The sequence below is a fragment of the Kwoniella mangroviensis genome, chromosome 2, assembly GCF_000507465.2.
Source record: "Kwoniella mangroviensis CBS 8507 chromosome 2, whole genome shotgun sequence".
Classification (NCBI taxonomy): domain Eukaryota; kingdom Fungi; phylum Basidiomycota; class Tremellomycetes; order Tremellales; family Cryptococcaceae; genus Kwoniella; species Kwoniella mangrovensis.
Genome location: NC_088828.1, coordinates 478,607 through 501,089, shown reverse-complemented (window position 1 = coordinate 501,089; position 22,483 = coordinate 478,607). Strand labels below are relative to the sequence as shown.

Here is a 22,483-nt window from a genome sequence, read left to right as displayed (position 1 = left end):
CGTCCTTCGACATGGTTGCCATACCCATTTTCTCGTCAAGGTGTGTATGTTTGATCTTTTTTTTACAGGGATTTGAGGTTGACCATCAAAATTTCTATTGAAAACTTTCGTTCTTTCAGCTTATATTGCATTGAACCGGACGGTAGAGGATATATAAGATATTCAGCATTTGGTGGGCTCATGACTCCTTCTCCAGCACATCTCACATCGTATATTGTGAGATAACGTGAGCATGGACAATACGTGAGATATACCCCATCCGCATCCTGCATCTCTGAGATAGCTCTTGGCTTAGTGCCATAGATGGTACCTGGATTTCTCTGGAATTCTGGGGTTAGAAAAACGGTTGATCTGCTATACATGGTATACACCTCTGAGACATATCCATCGTAAACCATCTGTCATTACCATCAAAAGAGGACAGAACGAATTCTAAGGGTCTATATCCCCATTTTTCCAACATACTTGAAAGTTCAAGCAACGTGTCTCGTATATATATATATATATGATAGTATAGTACAGTATCCATCAAAATTGTCAGAGTCCTTCTTCTCTCACATACAAGAGATCACAGATCATCCTCAATCGGTTGTACCGTCTAATAGAACACACCTACCTTATCATCAAGATACTAACCACCGCTATAGTCTGTATCGACTCAGATCAAGATCCTCTCAAAGACCCAGTGAGTTTTATGACGATCTACCTTGTCCTTGCCACCGGATCGGGTCTTTCAATTGTCGGATCATGCTGATCTATGTCGTGTGGATATGCAGTTCCTTCGTGTGACCGTATGATACATAGATATAGAGTGAATCATGAACAATCAACTTCCTAAAGTGGTGCCTGCTCGACGTGCAGCGGAACAAGTGGATTCAGCTCTCGAGAAAACTACGAAGGTAAACGTCAAGTCAATCTTTTACCAGTTTAGTGGCTGATTCCACTACTTCGTCAACAGAAAAACACAAAAAAATCTAAACACGATCCATCACTCGACCTCACTCATGCTACCTCAAGTAAAGGCAAATCCAAAGTCGTCAATAGCAAAAGCGAACTCGGTCAAGCCATACATCTCCCAGCTGATCCTTCTTCCCTGACTCCTTCTCAGCAACGAGCCCTTGAAAGAGTAGAAGCGTATGATCAGATGACTACTGGTATGAATGCTTCGCAACTTGCCCGTGAGTCACAGTCTCATGCTCCTCACCATTCACGCTGGTTTCTCACATTTGTCACACACTGATGCAGATTCCCTTTCACTTAGTAATGTACTCCGCCAAACACGTGGCGATTTCCGCAGAACGCATCGCAATAGACGAGCGATTTTTGGCTGCTTTCGCAGGTGCGAACGTAAAAGATATCGTCACAACCTCCCACCGGATCGAATCTGCTCTTGTATCGCTCCCATCTCCCTCTAGTAGTACCGTCGAACAGAACGAGTACCGAGTAAAGCTTTCTGAGCAACGCGACAAACTGGCCCGAATAGAAAACACCATGTACAAGATCTTTACGGATGCAGAGGACAGGTTGAGAATGCATGAGAAAGTAGATGATCAATAGGCTGTCGTAGTACTACTGTATATGGAATGCATATAAGTTAAAAGCAAATTGAAATTCAGTTTCTCGGCTCGGCCTCAGGTTCAGGCACACACATCCCGTCTTCGATCGGTCATCTGCACTGGATCGCCTCCACTCCACCCTTTCCGAGGAACGACGAAGGCGATGATGACATTTACTGTAGCAAGTAGTATGTTAAATCAGGGTCGGTGTCTGGGCATTACGAGTGTTCATTGAAACTTAGTGCTTCGGTCACAAGGTCTTTGCGAAAAGGCATCAACCAGGTATATAACCGCATGAAAGCATATGTATATAAAACCCTTTCCTTTCTACTATACGTGGATTGCTTCCTTCAGAAGTCCGATCGATTCGCATCTACTTAGGATAGATATCTTCTTCTGGATCAGGCAGAACCCCTCTTCTTCGTTCACCCGTTCATCTTCAGACTATCCTCTCGGCAACATGAAGTGGACTGTCCTCTTACCTCTCTTACCCCTAGCGCTTTCCGCTCCTGCACCCCAGAACCAGCAAAGCGACACCCCTTCCTCCTCTGCTGCTCAAAATGCTACTGCTGCTGCTACTGCGACAGCGACAGCTAGCGGTTCTTCCTCCACTTCCACTGGTAGCTCTTCAAACAATAGCAGTAGCATTTCCGCTCATCCCACCGTAACGATCTACCCTGATACATCCAATGGTACCCCTATTGATATTACAGGAGTGAACGTAGCGGAAGTCGGACGGGATCACTATTTGGGTATACCATATGCAGCCCCTCGTAAGTTAAGACATGAACCGCAAAGCCTGAGACATACATCCAGAATCGTAAAGCTGATATTAGCTTTGGCTCAATAGCCGTTGGCGATCTTCGTTTCTCACCTCCCCAAAGTTATATCTACAATTTCAGTGTGACTGCGCAGAACCAACCTCCGGCATGTCTACAGAACCCCAGCGGACTGGCCGGAACGCAATCAGAGGATTGTCTGTATCTGAACGTCTACGCTCCACAGGGAGCTAATGCGACGAGTGTTTGGTTACCTGTCATGGTCTGGATGTGAGTCGTCTCTAACCTGCAGTCCAAAGTTGCAACTCATGGCTCTTAAACATATGTTAGCTATGGAGGATCTTTCACCAGTGGATCGATCGATTTATATGACGCTACAGCTCTTCAAGCGTACGCAGATAAGACTGTGAGTTCATCCATCCTGCATTTGACTCGACAATGGAGAACAAAGGTTGATTTGAGATTGTGTGATATGTTCTAGGGCAAACCTTTCATCTTCGTAGCTCTCAATTATAGACTCGGTACATTTGGATGGCCGTGAGTCAAACTGCGAATCAATCCTTTAGATGACGGGCTGAAGTTGAGGAAATGTTATCTAACGGTATACTGTAGATATGGCTCAGGATTCGCCGAGAACGGAGCTGCCAATCTCGGTTTGAAAGACATAAGAAAAGGACTTGAATGGGTTCAAGAGAATATCTGGGCCTTTGGTGGTAATCCTGATCAAGTAAGTTGAATCCTTTCAGATCATACCATTATCCATTTGCAAGGGGCACATGTGCAAAATGTTTACTTGTACTGTATGGGTACACTCTTCAGGTAACGGTCTTTGGTGAATCGGCAGGTGCTATCGCTATCTCAACACTATACCTCGATGAGAACATCAATACCTTCAAAGGTGCAATAATGGAATCAGGTGCTCAGTCTACTGCACCGATCGGTCCGACAAGTAGTACCTGGGAAGATGCCTATCAATATTTGCTTCAGGTGACCAACTGCTCTTCCACCTCATCAGCATCCGCCAATTCCACTTCTGGTGTGTCGTCCAATACCAATAGTACTGTCAATGCTACTACTGCTGGTTCTTCGGCTTCCAATAGCACCTCAAGCGGATTGACGGGATTCGAATGTCTTAAAGCTCTTCCTGCAGATGCATTGTTGAAAGGTCAGTTGGCAGTCAAGTCCAATCTGCTTTTTGCGGGGTAAGTGTAATTTCGTATTTACCAGACCCTCTAAGAAGTTTGGCTAATGAGTGATCTCACCGTTGACTGTAATGTGATAGATTCATTTACGGTAAGCTTGTCGAGAACTGCTATTGGCTTCTGAAAAAGTACACCGTACTGATGGTCGTTCGTTCGTGTACTATAGCACCAAGTATAGATGGTGATCTAATCCCCGATTCACCTCACACCCTCTTATCTCAAGGCAGATTTGCCAAGAAACCTTTCATCTCAGGAAACAACATGGATGAGTAAGTCGGCTTTCACATCCTCTTTTTATAATCTATGAAGTAAATTGACAAATGTGCATCTTCCAAAAACGAACAGGGGAACATCTTTCGTGCCTAGTTTCGTCAACTCGACTGAAACTGGTCTTCAACTATTAGCGATCCTCAGTCCTGTCGATCCTGAAAATTCCACTTTGGCTCAGCTGTACTCCCTCTACCCTCCTAATCCGTCTTTGGGATCGTAAGTATTCGTATTCCATCCTACTGTCGTCCTTTTGTTTCGTACCTCAAATACTGATATCCTGGGATGCGATGTCTGTAGACCTTTCGACACCGGTAACGAGACGTTCGGATTCTCTCCAGCGTGAGTTACAATAATCCGATAAATACGGTAGTGCCCCGAATGAGATTGTAGGCTGATATGATCGACTTCGATTTCAGTCACAAGCAAATAGCTGCCATCCTGGGTGACGCCCAACTCCAAGCACCCCGACGATACTTCCTGGAACAAGCTAATGCTCATGGATTGGATCAAACTTGGAGTTATCAATTTGAACAAAACACTCCTGGACAGCCAGCGGCAAGAGGTGGTGAGTCAACTCACTTCAGAAGGATATTGTCTTGATCATGAGGCTGATCCGGATTGATATTGTTTCTCTATGTATAGTATACCATGCTAGCGAGATCCCATATGTGTACGGTGGGGCTATACCCGGTCAGAACCTTACGGCAGGAGGGTTCGGAAATAATTATACGGTTGAGGATCAGCAATTATCTTATCAGATGATGGATTATTGGTAAGTGGTATTTCCATGAACACCACTGCCTCATTTCAATCCATATAAACCCCCGTACTGGAACTGGTACTAACGTGAGAGGTGTGGTTTTAGGTTGAATTTCGCATACTACACCAACCCCAATGGACCTTCATCGAGCTCGAACTCAAACTCTACGAATTGGCCAACATACACCTCCGAAAAGAATATTTTGAGATTGAAATCTAACAATGTCACAGTGTTCACCGATAATTATAGACAGGAACAAATGGATTTCTTCAATAACAACCCCAAACAGTTCAATTATAAGAGATCGTTCGCTATCAGTGGCGTACAAAGTGGTTAGTTGGATGTAAAGCCTGGAAAAGATGAGATCAAGATGGAAGCAAAATAAGATTACCCGAGGATGTTGGACTCTAGGCCAATATTGTTATAATTCTTGTTGATGAATAGTGCAGTACAATCATCCATATAATGTATCATATGCTGTTTTAATTCGTAGACTCGTATTATCTTATAGTCCCTGCTGAGTAAGTGTGAGCGTCATCCATTACAAGAAATCATATATCATGTGCATCGTAAATTCACATCATCCATTGTCAGAATGGCACCATACAAAAAAACACTTTTACACATGACCTTGTGCCTATCAAACATCACCAACTGTAGCCTGACGGTTATTCTCCTCTAGCACGTTTCGATGGTCTCTCTTCACCTATATCACTCTCATCGCTTATATATCCATCTTGAGCTTCGGGTTCGCCTCCACCTACTTGTAAAGGCTCGACCGTTGGGATATCTTCTTCGTCTTCCGCTCTAACCTCTCTTTTGGTAGGATCTATGGGAGTATCTCCTGAAGCAGGGGTTGACGAAGAGTACGTGGTTCTATCATTGGGCAATGTACTTTCTTCGAGTGAGATATCTCCTTTCTTTCGATACAAAATGATGTGCGAGCTATGTCATAGTAGTGACAATAGTATGTCAGCTTTTTCGTCGATAAGTATCTTTTGAGGTAGCTCACGCATCATCCTTTCCTGTGATCCACTCGCCCTCCTCTGGGGGTACAGCCACATGAATCGCTCTATCGATTTTCCTTTCTACGTCTCGAGTATCTCCATTCTGGTGTACATCAGGTGATGATGGCAGTGGTATCGCTGCGGGTGCTGGTATCGTCCATCCTAATTTCGACGATAGATATGTTACTATACTATCTGCATCGCCAAGAAGACAGATCTGAAGTGAGAGATAAAAGTCAGCCATGAGACCGGCACAGAAGCAGTCAATAGCTTACATCGGGTTTGACGTGATGAACAGGTGTAAGGTTGATATATATCTGAGGTACAGAATGTGGTATATGTGCTATTTCCCGGTGTATATATTATTAGTGCACCTTCTGTAAGAGCTTTATGAAGCAGGATGACTCACTCAACACCTCGCTGACTGGAGCAACCTTGAGACTTGTTCCTATGATTACCAATAGATCCACCTCTTCCCTATCCTTGAACAGGCACTCGTCAAACTCTGAATCAAGAGCTTGGCCAAAGAATGTTATGTTAGGCTGTAGTGAGACCATCTCAATGAGCTCAGGGACCTTGCGGATACGTTTCACTCGAAGTTCACCTTCATTATACCAGGCTCACCACCTCCCCATTCATTTTCCTCTTCTTCCTCATCATCGTCCCATAAAGCTTTACCTTTGCCTTTACCAGTCTTCAGCTCTTTCTTCATTTGCTGCCTTCGATCAGCTTCCTCGCGGCATTTGGGACAGTAGGGTATTTGCTGTGACATGATGAATGTTTCAATATTCTGTCCTGGTACACGAGTCTTACAGCGCTACGGAGAAGGTGAAAGTCAGCGGACCAACGATTATATCAGGCCCCATTTTGAGAATAACTCACCAGACATGAAGCTGTTTTGAATGAGCCTGAGGGTAAGATATCAGCCAAAATCCATTGGGTTCTTTTACGGAAATCTCAACAACATACCGTGACACTGCAATACCTTTTCCACTCCAGCTAGACTCTCTAAAGTATCTATATTCTGGGTATAATTACGTAGCAGCTATAGCAAGACAAATCGGAGGATCAGTTTGAATCGGTATATAACAGCCTTCTAATCACTCACTTTACCTTTATCTTCTAAAAGCTTGATCCACCTGTGACACGGACTCGGCACGAAGTTGCTTGGGTAGATTTGTTTCGCAAAGGAACTATATAGATATCTTTGAGTCAGCTTGACAACCAAAACCCCTCTTGGGAAGATCTCTGGTCCCTTCCGCAGCTGTTGATAGCTGAACTCACTAGAAGACCTCCGGCCTTTCCCTGAAATAATGTATATCAAACATCTGCTGAGGATCATCTAGGTCGTATTTACCTTCCTCCTGTAATTGAGCGTACAGACCTGTGCTCGATCTGAAATCCGGTATACCACATGAAGTTGATATACCCGCGCCGGACAGTACGATGATTTTCTTCGAGTTTTTCAGCAAGCCCAGTGCATCTTCCAAAGACGATAGATGAGACAAGCGCTGTCTTCGACGCAGCACCCTTGATAGGGCTATTTTCGCGAATGGCAAGAGATGTATATTTGGTATAGAAGGGTTACGTAGTGGGATTGGCTAATCGGAGGTCAATTCTCAGCTGACTCTCTTCCTTCAAATCGGGCATGATGGAATACACAGCTGAAACTCACTGGTATGATCCCGAATCCAAGTAATAGCTTTCTGAGAGATTTCATCTGACCATCTTCACCATGTGATAGATAACCTCTGAGAAAATTCACCAAGCCAGATTCTTTCAGTTGATGTATAAATTTCTCCATCTCCTCATCGCTGTATCCATTCTCGGCTACTCTAACGATAAGCCGTGAACAAGGATACACAAGTAGTTGCTGCTCACCTTCCTCCACTAGCTTATCATACTCTTCATCCTCCAAATCGTCTCTCTCTTGATCTGAATCGTATTCATCACTGTCAATTTGGTACGTTTCGGCCGGTGTGATCTCTGGTGCAAGGGCAGGAGGTGGTCCACTCATTTTGACAGTCGGGCATAAAAGCGTCAGGATGTGAATAGATTGGCTTGCTCTATCTAATGGAGGTAGGAGGTCCTGGTAAGCAGAAGCCACCAACTACGAGGCGAAGAAGACATTCAGACGATGATTCGAACTTGAAAATTGAAGAGGTGAACGATGAAAAGGTAAAAACAACGTGCACGTACCCGGCTATCAACACTCGTGCGTGGTGGTGCGGCGTTGACCGCAATTCCTAATCGGCAATACAACACTCAGGCACAACCGATCACCCACTGATTAGGAATTAATGTTCACCATTACGTTCAAATGTGATCGTTATCTACAAAGTTATCTCCCTACGAGTAAATTTCAATCTTGCCTTCATGTTCATATCTTCTCTTCTTCCCCTCTTCTCATACCTATATACCTCAAACCTCAAGACAGGCTCTCTCTCCCTCTCTCTTGATTACCACCACACCTCCGTTCCACTATCCAACCTTGATCCTTGCACTTCTCACCATATCATGTCGACCAATCCTCCCATCCGATCTATTCCAATTCAACGTAACCATTCCCCTAATCACCGTATCCAGGGGTACCTCGCTTCCGTCCGACCATACCTGGAAGAACATGCTCATCACGGTAGAAGCTATTTTGCCAGAGTGATGGGCGTGCAGCAGCATGAGCAGGCTGACAGGTATACGGCGCAACATCAATCGATGCATGATCGACATAGCCAACCGAACAAACACCTTACGCAGAATCCTGGTCCTGGTGGTGGTGGTGGTGGTGGTGGTGGTGGTAGAGCTACGTATATTCAACAGTACGATGACAAGGAGAACAATCTCCCTGCAATGCGACATCTCCCCGTATTTTCTAACCCATCAAGAAGGCAATACGCCTCCTACGCTTACCCGGATGAAGGAGTCATGATGAGCCGCCAACCAGATAACTCGCATTCTAAGTCTCATATCCCACCTCTCGCATCCAGATCCAACCCAAAGATCTTGAACGCCGCTCCGTTACTAAAGACTGACAGCATTCGAGAAGAAGAAAACGAGGTCGCACAAAGTAAGTCTTGATCTAACACTTGGATCGGAGGATGAACTGAATGTCGTTTGTAGGGAAATTGGCTCGAAAGCTTCGTCGAAGGGAACAAGCATCTATAGTCAAGCCTGAAGTCGAACATAATCCTTCACCTCCTCCCCGTAGGACCAGTAGACGCAAACGCCCAGCCGCTCCCGAAGAGACACCTTCTTTGGAGGAGTCTATAAACCAGGACGGCGAAAAGCAGATCAGGAAGAAGCGAAAGGTCTTACCGGCTTTGCAAGCAGCAAATGACTATAAGCCGAGAAATGTCCATTCGAAGACTGAAAGATTGACCGTGAGTGGGCATGTCGATTCTATTCGAGTTTTGGGCTGTTGTAGCTGATGCTGGACTTTAGATGGATCCTTCGAAGAAACCCGGTTTTCTTCTGAATGGCAAGGCCTCGAAACCTATTCATCTCACCAAACCAAAAGAAAAAGCTAGACGTGAATCAGGTGAGTTGTCGAGTTCAGATTGGTCCATACAGATATCTGACTAGAGATAATCAGTAAAAGCCTTCAATGAAAACGAGTTCCTGCAACTTGAGGTTGGTCAGCAGTACTTCTCGACAAATGATGCAGACGTCGACAACTTTGGTTGGGAAAAGAATTATCGACCACGCCAATCTTTCAATCCAGTTCAGGTCCAGTCAAAAAGGTATGATCGCTCTCAATCACTCACTCACCATCATGATCGGCCAGCTCAGGCTGCAAGAAGTCATTTCTCGTATCGCTCATTGAGCAGACTACCGCCACCTGGTGTCACCAATTCACCAAGCTGGCCGACTGGATCTAGTGAGATATCCAGGAGTAAACGAAACAAGATGAACCAGCCACCTTCATCTGTGCGAACTCTGAGTCAAGTAGACAGAGACGACAAAGCAGGACGTGATATCAGAGAGGAGAAGAGGAGAAAAGATAGAGCTAGGGATGAGCAAGAGCTGCTTGAGAGGCAGCGAGAGGTGGTGGAGATTCGAGAAAGAGAAGAACGTCATAGAGCTGAATTGGAAAGGTTGGAATTGGAAACGATTAAAAGGGTGAAAGAAGAAGGACTTAGAAGACAGGAAGCTGAGAGGGCGAGACGAGAGCAAGAGTGGGTCGATAAGACCAGAAAAGAGCAAGACCAAAGAGTCAGGTGGGAGTACGAGAATTCTCAGAGGGATCTGAGAGGAATCACAGAGAAGAAAAGATGGAAACTACCACATGATCATCCTCTGCAACATACCTTGAAGCCTCAATCCGAATCTTCACGGATATCTCATCAATCATCCAAGCAAACTTCAAAATCTCAATACCATCCTTACTACCCTTACGCTGGTCCGTCCATCGATGGTCGTCGACCTGAGAATGCACCCAATCCTTCTCGTGGCCTGAATATCCCTCAATCTCATCATCAGATCCCTATCACAGTAGCACCGAAATCAGCTATACCTCCAGTTTCTGAGCCTATAAAGGCCCACTCTATCCCATACATACCTACTCAAGCACCAATCACCACTACTGTCAGGCCGTTCGTTCAGCCAAGCACTTCTCCAGATCCAGGACAAGAAATCGTACCTCGTCTTCCGGCACGAGCAACAGGTAGCATGCTACCACCCCCCGTGCCGCTCAAAGCTTATGCTCAACAGCCGTCCCATCCATCATCTTCGACTCGGACCTTATCAGATATAGCCACCTACTGCCGAACCCACTCTCGGCTTCCTCCACCAACCCCTCAACCACATGTATTCGGTCGAGGCGAACTGCCTACGGTACCAAAACAACCTTCTTTCTTAGCTGTAGGTCCAACCAACAAGGTGAAGGATGAGAGAGCCGATGAGTATGCAAAGCGGCTCCAGCCTAACAAAGATCAAGTGGTTCACCATCCTGATGCAAATCAACATCGAGTTCCCTCGAACGGAGATTACAGCGGATCAGCTCTTATGAGAAATGAGTTGCAAGATCACCATCCTTCACATACACCTTTAAAGACACCGCGTTCCGACTATCATCGTCCTGTCCTCCAGCCCTCGGACAACAATCAGAATAGCAGGAATATCGGATTGAGTGCAGGGCATGGGTTAGCTGCATGAGGACATCACGACATGGGCAAGGAATCCGAAGACACGGTGGGGCGATGGATTGGCGTGAATTTGACATTTTTTGGCCCTTTAGTTGTTCGTGTGTGTCTTTGATAAACTGTGTCAAATCTTCGATCCCTTCTTCTTTTTCTAAATCGAATAGCTTATCCTTGTACTATACTTTATGTGTATAATACAGTTATTTCTCTGATTTGGAGAATTTGGTTTTGTCTCTTTTTTGACATTTATTCTACGAGAAACATGTCAAATAACTCATAACGTTTATGGAAGCCACGAAGATAATGACACGTTATGTAGTTGTCCTTTTGTAATGACCAATAATGTGAATATATCCAAATAGTGAGCGATGTCGAATCGAGGATTTTTCGAATGCACTTAATTAGCGATATGTTATACCTTTCTGTGACTAACAAGTTAGCTGCTTTCTTGCTCCACCGAGTTGCAGATTGTAAGTATCATCATTACTCTATGGACCCGATATCTGAAAATAGCGCGGAGATTGTTGGTTCCACATGTGACCATCGTTGATAGGACGCGTTCGGCCGAAAAATATAGACTTTCGATTTCTTAGCCGCCTCGGCCTTGGTATCGAAGAAAGCGTCATGTCATATCATCTCGTGAGTTATCGCATTTGCAATTTACCCTTTACTCCTAAAACCTACATGGTCTACTTTCTACATCATGGAAGTTATGCAAATGAGTTGCAAAGTCCTCTAAGCAATTTCTCTCATCGAATGAATGCTCACTATACCATGATCCTGTATGTATGTATGGTCGATCCGTAAAAATCGCAAATGGCCATTCACCGGATTTTTAAGTTGCCTGATAAAGTAATTCGGATGAAAGAAGATAATGATTATTACCCTGAGAAAAGTGATTGGTACCTGATTGACCGATTACTTTGTTTTCTTTTGCTGGAATGATCTATGAGTCGTAAGCATCAAGCACCAAGCCCAGATCGAGATGGCAAGGTGCTCATTCTACAACACTCAAAAAACGATTCGGTCGTTTGAAATTGAATACTGCATGCAATACGAACGGACGCCTGACGATGAATTTGGGTAGGTTACCTTACGTTGGATTAGAAAACCTAGATCGAATGAGACCGCATAATCGCATATCGCGATGAGATGAGATGAGATTGGGGGGGAAAAAGGCACGTGTGTGAGAGGATAGACCTTTCATCGGTCGAATACGGGAAAACGGACCGTACGAATGACACTCGCTGCTCTTACGATTGCTCTAATCTTGAGCAATCCTAGTGGAGCCCATCTGGTGAGGCTAGGCCTGAATGCGTTGCAAGGGTACAAAGAGTACAAACACGTCGTGCTGTTAATTAAGCTTAGCCAATCAGATAACGCGTATTAGACGGATTTCTGGTCATCTGATGAGTATGGACATATACATATCTAATGTCGACCCTTGGTCAATGCTGTTTCGACTGATTGTTATTACATGTTCTTCAGTGCAGAGGTGTAAAACCACAGTACGTATCGCACCCATCTTCCCCTCCGTTTTAACGGATTGCGATCTCAGCGTACAACCATGCGTATCGGCAATAAACGACGGATAAGGAAATGGGAAAAGTGCCACATTGATAGATATGATAGGTGATAAAACCATCATGCGTACATCTCCGTCCCTGAAATTGGTGAATAGGCCCAAACGGAACGGGATAGGAAATACTTTTATCAAGATCACAAGTGGCGATTTCCTTTATCATCTTGGCGTGGGTCATTTGACCGCAGTCCTGGTACTTGTATGCACACTCGTTGCGCAGGCGTAATCTTTTAGTCCTACTGTATGTATGTATGTATGTATGTATGTATGTATGTATGTATGTATGTATGTATGTATGTATGTTGAGATCAGATGATGTGTACTTTGGTTCCAGATGAAATGACGAGACTGTGCATTTTGACTTATCAAACTAATCTACTGTACTCGTCAATGCCTTTGAGGACGGATCCCTTTCAATATCTCATCTCATCTCACCATTTTCTATCTCATTCGCCTCGCCACCTTACTGTGCAGCTCTTTCAACTTTCCAGTATATACACCGCTGAAGATACAGCCTGTAGTGACTTTACTCAGACTTGTGTTACCGGGAAGACCCAGGTTGACTTCTACGATCGGAAGGTTATATCGTCTTAGCTGTGTGAATTATCATCGCTCAGACCCATCAAACAAGTACGGTTCGCCGGCTCCCGGACAAGAAGAAGACACTCAGCCAACTCGTCAATTGGCTATATCCAATCCATCATCACATCGAATCTTCTCACCATACCTTCTCACCGAGATCATAATTGGAGAAGCTAGTTTAATACTTGCCCAAGCTTGTCGGTACCGCGCGTGCCGAAATCAAGGTGTGATTTGATTTGATTTGATTTGGTTTTACGGAATTTGTCTATCTTGGATCCTTTTTCAGGGTTTCTGATTTGGCAGCACCGCCCAAACTGGCAATCAACAAGCGAGATAAAAAAAGAGAAACAACCCAAACCCAAAGGAAAAAAATCCCACTTTGCTTGCACCTTGTCGCTGATCTAATCAAATCAGTCTTTAAATCGCCAATTTCGATTGTACGAGTAATCCCCCCCCCCTTTTCATAAAACTTCGTAATCACCAACACAAGACACTCATACATCTTTTTCACTTTCTCACATCTCATCTCTTCTTATCTATCTATTTCATGTCCATATTTACCTCTGCTTATCTACATTCGATAATTGTAGTTATTCATCATTAGTCTTCCACCTTGACGACAGATAACACCATCCACACCACACCATCAAGTGATTCACACGGTCTTTTTTTGGGTTCTTTTTTTATCGATACAAAAGTATTCCGAATATCACCACACGCTCCACGTATCTCGGTTTTGACACAACATCAAGATCAACAACATCAACATCAGAGATCTCCAACATAACATATCGGTATACAAGACAGATCCTTTATAATACCTAATCTACCCTTACATACATACACTTCTTCATCACCATCGAGAGAAAAAAAAGGTAAACAACATTCAAAGGATATTTAGTATACTATCGTCATATCAAGATATTCTCCATTTAACGCCTATTCTCTCCATTCTTCATAAATCGGTAAGTTCCCTCTCTTGCTCGATCTCTCTCCAACTTTACCCAAGTTCTAGTTCTTTCGTTCTTATTTCCTTTGAAACTTCAACCCGCGTAACTACGTAGTCACAGATAAAGACTGCCGAGGGTGATATTATCATCCATCCTGTGTGTTTAGATATCATCCTAGATGGGACGGCAAACGGTCATGATGATGATGATATAAAGGGGATGTGTGGATCATCCCCTTTTTGTCTTGTTTACATGCCATCTACCATACATACATCTACAGCATTGCAAAATTTTGTTTTTCATTGCTTATTATTCATTTGCCACCGATCAAATCTATTATCTTATCAACATGGTTGTCTTACCCTAACATGGTTTTCACTCTCCATAGTCCCACAATGACCGATTCAGCACCTGTATCACCTTCGAGACCGAAATCGAATGTGCATTCACCCAACAACAACGCGAGATTATCGCCAACGAGTGCTTTCGGATACAATAGATCGGCAAGAGTATCAGATACAAGAGGATCAGATAGGTCAGAAGAAGATAAGAAATCAGATAGGATAAATGAAAATGGAGCAGGAGCGGGAGGGGAAAGATGGGGATCGAGATTCGCACCTGGACCTGGATGGAGAGTTGGGTTTGATAGTTCAAATGAAAGAGGTGGACAAGATGAGGATGCAGTAGCGGACTCGCCGTTATCGAGGTCAATGTCATCAAGACAAGTATCGGAAGAAAGGGATGAATTGGAAGGATCAGAAAATGAAGAACGTAGACAGTCACACAACGAGGGTATCGATTCTCCCTCTTTGAACGGGTCTGGGACTGGCGGGGATAGGAGCAAAAGAAAGATTACAAGAAGTACAACTAGGAAGATCAAGGAAGAAATAGACGATGCTCCTCCTTCTGCTAAAAAAAGGAAACGTGAGTCTTCGTACTGCGTTATTTATTCTTGACCCTACACACTAAGCTGACTCATTTGCTTGCCATAACAGCTTTAGCACCTGCTCACGAATCTCCTCTACCGTCACCTCCCCCCACAACCGTCAGAGCCGCTCATCCACCAGCAGGTACTTGTCCAGGAGATGGAAGATGTAATGGTGCAGGTGGCAAAGCAGGTTGTGAAGGATGTCCAACATTCAATAACTCCATCGCCTCTGGATTAGTCAGTGCTGCCGGATCGGGTCAAAGTGAAGGTGTGGAAAAGGCTACACCTCGTCCGCCAGTATCGGATCGACCTAATCTTGATCGTTTAAATCCATGGGGATTAGGTTTCATGGGTGGGATCGGTATGGGTGCGAGAACGCTTTCAACTTCCAGCGAACATAGAGGCTCACCCGCTGGCCCATCAAGTACCATGACTAGAACTGGCTCAGAAGGAGGTTCAAGAGCCGAGCATTCACCAATGTCTGATGACGATGGTAAAGATGGCGATTTTCCGCTCAACGGTCTGGCTGCGACACCGATTGGGATGACTTGCAGGAATTGTGGAACTAGTACGACGCCGCTTTGGAGAAGAGATGAGGAAGGTAGACCTCAATGTAATGCTTGTGGTGAGTGTCTGCCTCCCCAACCAACTGTTGATCGTTACTAATATCCGCTCTGATGTCTCAGGGTTGTATCACAAGCTGCACGGTGTCCCTCGTCCAGTCGCCATGAAGAAGAGTATCATCAAGCGAAGAAAGAGAGTACCAGCGGTTGGTGCTCAGCCTGGCAGTCGAGATGGTTCTGCAGGCACTGAGATAGCCCCTTCCACTCCTACGACCGCCATGCCGAACGTGGTAGCTCCTCCACCTCACGTTGCCCCACCTCTTGAGAACGAGAAGTCTCACCCTTCCCCTCCTTTCACTCATCGAGCTCCTCCACATGCCGAGCACAGAATGGGGCTCAACCCACTGGACCCGTACGGTCTTGCTAGAAGGAATCTCGTCAAACCGCAGACGGCCACTATGACGTCCGGCACTCCCGGAGACAGGAAGAAACCATGGTGGATCGACGGTGCGAGGGACAAGGAGAAAGATGAAAAGGAGCGAGAAGCTAGAGAAGCCAAAGAACGTGAAGGTGTGAGTTGACTTTCGCTTATCCTGATCCATTTCTCCTTAAGCTTTCTTTGTCTCTCAATCATCCTTTCATTACTGGTCGTGTTTGTCTTGTTGTACATCGAGTCACACCGCCTTCTTCCCGATCGTTGCGAATTTGGTCGTAATCGCTGCGATGTTGCGATTGGCCATACATCCATCCTTTATCGTCTCCCTCCTTCCTTGGGGAAGTCATTGAGACTTCCTCCTTTCACAGCTTTCTGATCGACTCCTTTTTTCGTGCTTCCCACCTTTGTTCTCAGAACGTCCGTTGGTGGCAAGAGATGAGTAAAGAACAGTCCCATCTCTCGCTTTTAACCGTCTTTGATCTTTCCGTTTCTTATTGCCCTTTCTCTCTCTCTACACTTTTCACTATGTCGGATAGCATTCCATTGCCTCCTCGTTATCATTCCAATTCCCGACCTTCGTCTGTTCCCCCGAAGATACCAGAGCTGACCAAGAGATCTCCTCCGCATCTCTTCTCATCATCATCAACCGAACGTATCCCGCGTGCTAAATATCCTCGCATGGAACTGAATCCGTCAAACGCTTCCAATCGACGATTTTCTGCTCCGCCCGTGCCGTCCCCCAATCCAACTCAACCTGATCGACGCGCTTCATTCTCTATCTCTGCACCTCGACAATCCGCTCAACAGCTTGCGGCGGAAGCTCTTCTCAACATGGCTCCTTCGTCGAACGGTCAGAATCGATCCGCTGAAAAAAGACCGAGCGAGAAGACCCCTCTTGTACCTGCTCCTGCTCAATCTACCACTTCCACTCCTGCTTCTAGATCCAATGCAAACGCCATGGATGTTGATACACCTGAAAGCGAGTCTCGTGGTGTGAAGAGAAAGGTAGTGGAAGATGATCCTCGATTACCCAGTGCGGTCACTTTGGGTCTGCATGGTATAGACCGGGAAAGGGAACGGGCGAAAGAAAGTCGATACTCCCACTCTCCCTTGGCTACCACCGAAGCACGACAGCCTAACCCTCCTGCTGCGAACACGTCGCGATTGGGTCAACAACCCTCGTCCTCAGTCCTTGGTGCATCAACCACGAACCGATATTCCGTTTACGGACCGACTACTCGAGATCCTCTTGGTGGATCTCCATGGGGTCTCAACCCATCTCGATACTCTACTTTGGGTCTGCGACGTGATCTTTCTCCATCGGTCTCAAGCTCTGCTGCTCCCAAACCAGCTTCTCTCGACCCTCCTCAACGTGCTTCACCTGATGTTGGTCGAGACTCTCGGTTCTACCCTGGTTCCGTCACTGGTTACGGTCATTACTCGATGGGTCGACGTGAGCTTACTGAACATCGCGAACAGCTCAGAGAAGGTAAAAGATGGTTGGAAGCGATGTTGTCCAAAACCGAAAAGATGTTACATATGGTTGAGAATAAGATGGCTTTGACCGGTGAAATGGGTCCTTCAGCTGGGGCCGCCAAACCTTCGACTGCCACTGTTGGAGGACGTCATGCGGACGACTGGGAATTTGAAGAACGGGAGAGGCTCAGACAGAAGGAGATCCAGCGTCTCGAGAGAGAAAGGGAGATGGATAGGGTCGAAAGGGAGAAGAGAGGGTTAGAACGCGAGAGGGAATTACAAAGGGAAAGAGAACGTGATAGGATTGGTGTCAATGCCAATGCGGGTGTAACATCTGATTCTGGTCCAGGAGGTCGAAGGGATAATAAATCTGAAGCTGAACGTAATCGGGATCTGCTCTTGGCTTCCAGGAGAGTCACTGCCGTTTCACCTAATCCATCTACCTCTTCATCAACATCTCGACAACAAAACTCAAATAGCAATGGACCATCTGCTACAGCCGGAGGTAACAATGCCTCATCAGCTAATTCCACACCTAACAATAGAGAAACAAATAATAATAATAATGGTGGAAGTGGTACGAGGGATGGCAAAGGAAGCAATGGCAGTAGTCCATGGGAAGGTGAACCCATTTTAGGTGGGGTGGCATTACCACGAAGAGAACAGCAGAGTTCGTTGAGTCGAGCTTTGGGTAGAGGATTATGGAGTTTTGATGTGAGAGGTTAGAGGAGTCAGAGTGAGGACTTTGTTTGAGCAGAGATGGTGGTTGCTTAGTTTTAGTTATCTATATAGTGTCAGTTGCTTTACTTTATTATACATGGCATTCTCGCATCTACACGCATATGTATGAGTTATATTGGATGGTACTTGATATTTGATATAATTGATTAGTTGGTAGCGTCATTTGCATGAACTTATATGTATCTATATTTCATGGGTGCTAGGATTGTTTACCGTATGAGAGAGTACCTCCACCCTTGAGATGTGAGACATCTTGGCGAGAGATGTCATCACAACACCAGTTAGAATCGACAATCTTTCACTTGAGTTACCTATATTCATAACAAGTATCATGTCGATAAATCAACCATTCACCTCCTCTTCAAACGTTCCTCTTGGACAGCCCCAAACACACCCACAGATATCTTCCAATGGTAATCCCACTTCAACGATAAACACACCTTTGAAACCTATAAAGAGCGAAAGCGGATTCGAGTTCCCTGCTATATGGAGCTTCCCGCCTTTCTTCACGTGAGTAGACCACTACGCCTTTTCGCATAGATCTAAGTACATCTGTCTCCTTAGATCTGTGTGTGTTGGATTGTTCATGCTGATGTAGCGATCGATGGACCGTAGATTACAGCCGAACCCATCTACTTTAAATCATCAACTGGAACTTTGGAGAACATTGGTCCTGAAATGGGCGAAATACGAAAGAGTGTTCGAGGTCAATGTGGATAGTATTGAGATACCTGGAGTATTTGAGAATAAGCGGATAAAACGTGAGTCCAATATCCTGACTAAGGAGCTTCCAACATCAAGAAGGTGTGATCCTTGTCGGTTTTGGTGTTGATGTTTTATGCGTTTGTAGGTAGATTGTTACCTTCTTCTATGAAACGAATATTCCAGGAGATGATGAAGAATGGTATGTACCCTCTCTGCAAAGTATTGCATACGTATTTGTGTGCCTAGAGCTAATTGTATACTGGGTGGATCGATGGGAAAATGAAATAGGCGAAGCTGCTCCGGATCCACCTAAGCAGGATACAAAGTATTTGATATATTGGAAGAAACCTGAGGAATGGGGTGATCTGGTATATACCTGGGTGAGTCAGCCTTCCTTAACGACTCACCTTGAAGAGATTAATGTGACTGGTCACGATCATCGTCATCGTCATTGACTTGTAGGTGATGGATAACGGTTTGAATTCAAGTATAATGACATTTTATGAGATAACGGATGGAGACCTGTCACATACGACTGGTAAGTCGGGCTTACAAGTAATTTTCGAAAATATCAATTATACTGATAATGTATATTTCCTTGGTATTGATGTAAAAACTATTTTTATAGAATTCTACGAGTTGCCAACATCGATACTACGCAAGGCACTTGAAAGTCTGGTGAAAAGGGGTAAAGCTCAGTTATTGGAAGGTAAAGGTGAGGTCGGAGAGGGTGTAAGGTTTTTATGAGGACATAGCATTCGTAGTATATATCCTCTAGGTCGGTCAGTGCACGGATTTGATGAGCTTGTATGTGTGATTGGTATGTAAATTGGGTTTTTGTACTGTTTTTATAGGAACAAAATGCATTTTAACTGTAGTTGTAGGAGAATAGAAATAGATCTTTCAGCGGTTCAAGTCCAGACCCTCGTCCTTCTGTATACTCCCCTATACAGAATGATTGGTGCCCGTCATATGATCGTTACCTATAAAAATTCACCGCCGCCCCCTAGGTTCTTGTGAGGATACAGCATTCGAAGTATATCTTCTCTAGGTTGGTCGGTGGAAGAACTGGATCGAGCTTGTATGTACAGTACACTTAATTAGTGCGCAAGCTGGTTTTGTATTATAGGAATTTTAATGCATTTTTAACTGTATTTAAATTAGAAAATAAGGTATGAGGCGATTCACCCGCTTGGATAGAATTGCTCCGGTAAGCAAGTCAAAGATACCTAGACGGTGTGTAAATAATTAATGCTCGATGCCTATACGAATCCACCACCACCCCTCTTTTCATCGATCCTCTTGAACCTCACAGTGATATTCCTCTCGTTGATCACACAGACAGTAGCGAGGAAGAACAAGCCGATGATCACTTCGAAGCCGTATATAGAAGTGAAGATGTTTTCAAGAGTGTAATCTGATCCAGGTGATTGTGCGGATGTGACTGGATGGATAAAGTGACTCATAGTCAGTTTAATATGTCTCGTTCTCTTTGCTCTGGACCGGGAGAATTTGGATTGGGTGTGTTTGGGCAAAATGAGACTTACTCTTTGATGAGCATCCTGTTTGATTGGCTGCGAATGTTGAGTCGGTACAGAATCCAAGTTGAGTTGTCAGACCACCAGCCGAGGTACCGTTGCTACACCATGGCATGCTAGATTCAGACTTTTGTCTTTTCAGGTAATGAGCGACTTACAAATAACCGCAACATGAGAACTGGATTTTGGAAGATGATTTATGTCAGTCAGATCAACATACATCAACAGGAATAACAGAAGGATCTCCCTCACTTTATCTTGTATAGTCTGTTGAACATTTTCACTCTGCTCTGACCAAATTTCGAAAAACTCTGATATTTGTTGCAATGAGAACATCCAGACGTAGCTACCGAACTACAGAGTACACCATTTTAGCCATGCTCAGCTTCCAATTCTCGGTCACCTCAATAGGTTGACGACTTAAGATAACTCACAGCTAATGTCAATGAAGCGAGAATCACCAACCACCAATTTAACATCATGAGTAATTTCGAATTTTCCACGGATGATAAGATCGCAGGTAGGGATAGGAGGGTACCGAATATGTAAGTTGATCCAAGGCAGATACCAACTATAGTAACAGAGGTATTTTCGGCTTGGTCAGTCAAACGCCATTGCCAGGACCCTCACTATACTGTAGGAGTGACGGTGGATTCACTCACTGATCTGGAAATTTATACGAGTCTTAATCAAGGCCGAAATCAGGTGTTGAGGTTGAGAAAACAATATAGCCGAGACGATACATAGGACTCCTGCTGATAACAAACATAGGTCGAGGAATGACCATACAATAGTTAATTTCTTCATTTTGTTGACTGCCTTTTGATGTATTCTTTCTGTTGGTATGCTATTTCCAGCTTCAGTGGTGTTCTAGCCTCTTTTCCTACTTATATCTCAAAGAGATAGGTGTATTTCGAGTCCAGCTCGTATGTGAAATTTCGTTATAAGGATTGTATTGGTCTATATACTAGGATTTTACCGTACCAGACGGGTTTGATGGTAAGGCGAGGGCGAGAAAGTCTGTAAACAATTGAGTGGCAAGGAGAGTGATAATTATATTTGCAAGGTAACAAACAGGTGTAGAAGATGAGATATGGGTGGATACGAAAATGCGAAAATAGATACAGATTCAAAATGATGATACCGCAGATTTCTCCATGGTAACTGCACTGAATACCAGTAGCTTAGTACACTGGAAGGATCGGCTAGAATCGCTCAGAACATCAGTTGTCGAGTAATAATAGACGGTAAATCAGTAACAAAGGCACAATGATGAATCGAAACACCAAGGCAAATCATATTGAGGTTCTCCTTGACGACGAGGGAAGGACAATTCTTGGCGGGCGCCCGAAAAGGTCTGGGTCCTTCTTCACCATCTATCGTATGTTTGTGAAAGGCTCGACGGGTTAGTACATGACATATAAGAATCCAGGACCCATGACTCATTAGGTTTTGGACCCATCATCTTCTGTAGCTTTATGAGTCAGATTCGCAATGCAATGGGGGAGTTTCCTATCAGTCAATACTCATCGCGCATGGTGATCACGCTAAGCATGCGAATCCCACGCTCGGTGTCCGTGCATGGACGAGCATTGTCTTTGATGTCACTGGATTGCCTGCAGCAACGAGGTTGATTTTTTCAATTCAACCATTGAAAAGCGTTGGATGACCCAGCTCAGTCTCCTATCGAGGCCTCTTTTTTTCTATTGAGTCCCGCCACAAAAGGTGCATGCAGATGAGGAGCTCTTTGAGTTCTTTAAGTTCGAGTCTAGCAAGTCGGAGAAACGCGATGCGCCAAGGTTGAAGTATTTGGTAATTCGACTTTGGATTTCCCCTTGTTCCTTCGGACCGAGATGATCGGGGGCGGGAGTGGAGTGGGGGAATGCACCGATGCACCAAATGCAGATAGATGGCCAATCAATTCATGGCATTTCGGGGCACTCTGCTAAACCGGCAAAAACAGATGGACCCTGATCCCAATTCCTTATCTCTGTGCCATCTCGACTTCTCAACCAATCACATCGCTCTTTCATGCGGGCCCCTCATTAAGCTGGTGAATTGAAGATGTATTCCGATGGTGGAAGCCATGTTATTGCCATGTGGCCATGCAACCCAGTGAATCTGGTTGGTGGAAATATGCTGAAAATGGGATTTATCGCCGGAGTACGAGCACTCCCAACCTGGGTTCGTACGGCAATACGAGGCGAGTTGTTTTTCCCATACTGCAGACAAGGTATCACTTTTTTCCATACACACTTTTTTTTGGATGC

The 22,483-nt window shown here is 44.7% G+C and overlaps 8 protein-coding genes across 8 annotated transcripts; 6 read left to right on the top strand and 2 right to left on the bottom strand.

Moving 5' to 3' along the window:
- Positions 1-818: 818 nt before the first annotated feature.
- On the top strand, positions 819-1,557 carry I203_107045 (uncharacterized protein; the record flags this gene model as incomplete). The annotated part of the gene is made up of 3 exons (XM_019145130.1): positions 819-899; positions 959-1,178; positions 1,262-1,557. 3 exons carry the CDS (start codon positions 819-821, stop codon positions 1,555-1,557), a joined length of 597 nt encoding a protein of 198 aa, XP_019004949.1.
- A 459-nt stretch (positions 1,558-2,016) lies between these two features.
- Positions 2,017-4,904, top strand: I203_107044 (uncharacterized protein; the record flags this gene model as incomplete). The annotated part of the gene is made up of 13 exons (XM_065518123.1): positions 2,017-2,329; positions 2,407-2,605; positions 2,666-2,741; positions 2,817-2,872; positions 2,948-3,062; positions 3,155-3,537; positions 3,618-3,628; positions 3,704-3,806; positions 3,883-4,023; positions 4,105-4,146; positions 4,224-4,372; positions 4,450-4,579; positions 4,673-4,904. 13 exons carry the CDS (start codon positions 2,017-2,019, stop codon positions 4,902-4,904), a joined length of 1,950 nt encoding a protein of 649 aa, XP_065372853.1.
- A 331-nt stretch (positions 4,905-5,235) lies between these two features.
- Positions 5,236-7,591, bottom strand: I203_107043 (uncharacterized protein; the record flags this gene model as incomplete). Its single annotated transcript, XM_019145128.1, has 11 exons — positions 5,236-5,512; positions 5,580-5,791; positions 5,850-5,917; positions 5,984-6,116; positions 6,179-6,391; positions 6,457-6,482; positions 6,544-6,619; positions 6,683-6,767; positions 6,859-7,175; positions 7,250-7,404; positions 7,456-7,591. The coding sequence occupies 11 exons, from the start codon at positions 7,589-7,591 to the stop codon at positions 5,236-5,238; spliced, it is 1,698 nt and encodes a 565-aa protein (XP_019004947.1).
- Positions 7,592-8,091: 500 nt separating this feature from the next.
- Positions 8,092-10,725, top strand: I203_107042 (uncharacterized protein; the record flags this gene model as incomplete). Its single annotated transcript, XM_019145127.1, has 4 exons — positions 8,092-8,638; positions 8,692-8,951; positions 9,013-9,109; positions 9,164-10,725. The coding sequence occupies 4 exons, from the start codon at positions 8,092-8,094 to the stop codon at positions 10,723-10,725; spliced, it is 2,466 nt and encodes an 821-aa protein (XP_019004946.1).
- A 3,496-nt stretch (positions 10,726-14,221) lies between these two features.
- On the top strand, positions 14,222-15,898 carry I203_107041 (uncharacterized protein; the record flags this gene model as incomplete). Its single annotated transcript, XM_019145126.1, has 3 exons — positions 14,222-14,750; positions 14,822-15,379; positions 15,441-15,898. The coding sequence occupies 3 exons, from the start codon at positions 14,222-14,224 to the stop codon at positions 15,896-15,898; spliced, it is 1,545 nt and encodes a 514-aa protein (XP_019004945.1).
- Positions 15,899-16,278: 380 nt separating this feature from the next.
- On the top strand, positions 16,279-17,955 carry I203_107040 (uncharacterized protein; the record flags this gene model as incomplete). The annotated part of the gene is made up of 1 exon (XM_019145125.1): positions 16,279-17,955. The coding sequence occupies one exon, from the start codon at positions 16,279-16,281 to the stop codon at positions 17,953-17,955; it is 1,677 nt and encodes a 558-aa protein (XP_019004944.1).
- A 346-nt stretch (positions 17,956-18,301) lies between these two features.
- I203_107039 (uncharacterized protein) lies at positions 18,302-19,422 on the top strand (the record flags this gene model as incomplete). The annotated part of the gene is made up of 6 exons (XM_019145124.1): positions 18,302-18,480; positions 18,586-18,731; positions 18,821-18,874; positions 18,964-19,055; positions 19,138-19,213; positions 19,304-19,422. The coding sequence occupies 6 exons, from the start codon at positions 18,302-18,304 to the stop codon at positions 19,420-19,422; spliced, it is 666 nt and encodes a 221-aa protein (XP_019004943.1).
- A 515-nt stretch (positions 19,423-19,937) lies between these two features.
- I203_107038 (uncharacterized protein) lies at positions 19,938-21,020 on the bottom strand (the record flags this gene model as incomplete). The annotated part of the gene is made up of 6 exons (XM_019145123.1): positions 19,938-20,119; positions 20,223-20,314; positions 20,372-20,391; positions 20,466-20,567; positions 20,648-20,784; positions 20,876-21,020. The coding sequence occupies 6 exons, from the start codon at positions 21,018-21,020 to the stop codon at positions 19,938-19,940; spliced, it is 678 nt and encodes a 225-aa protein (XP_019004942.1).
- Positions 21,021-22,483: the final 1,463 nt, after the last annotated feature.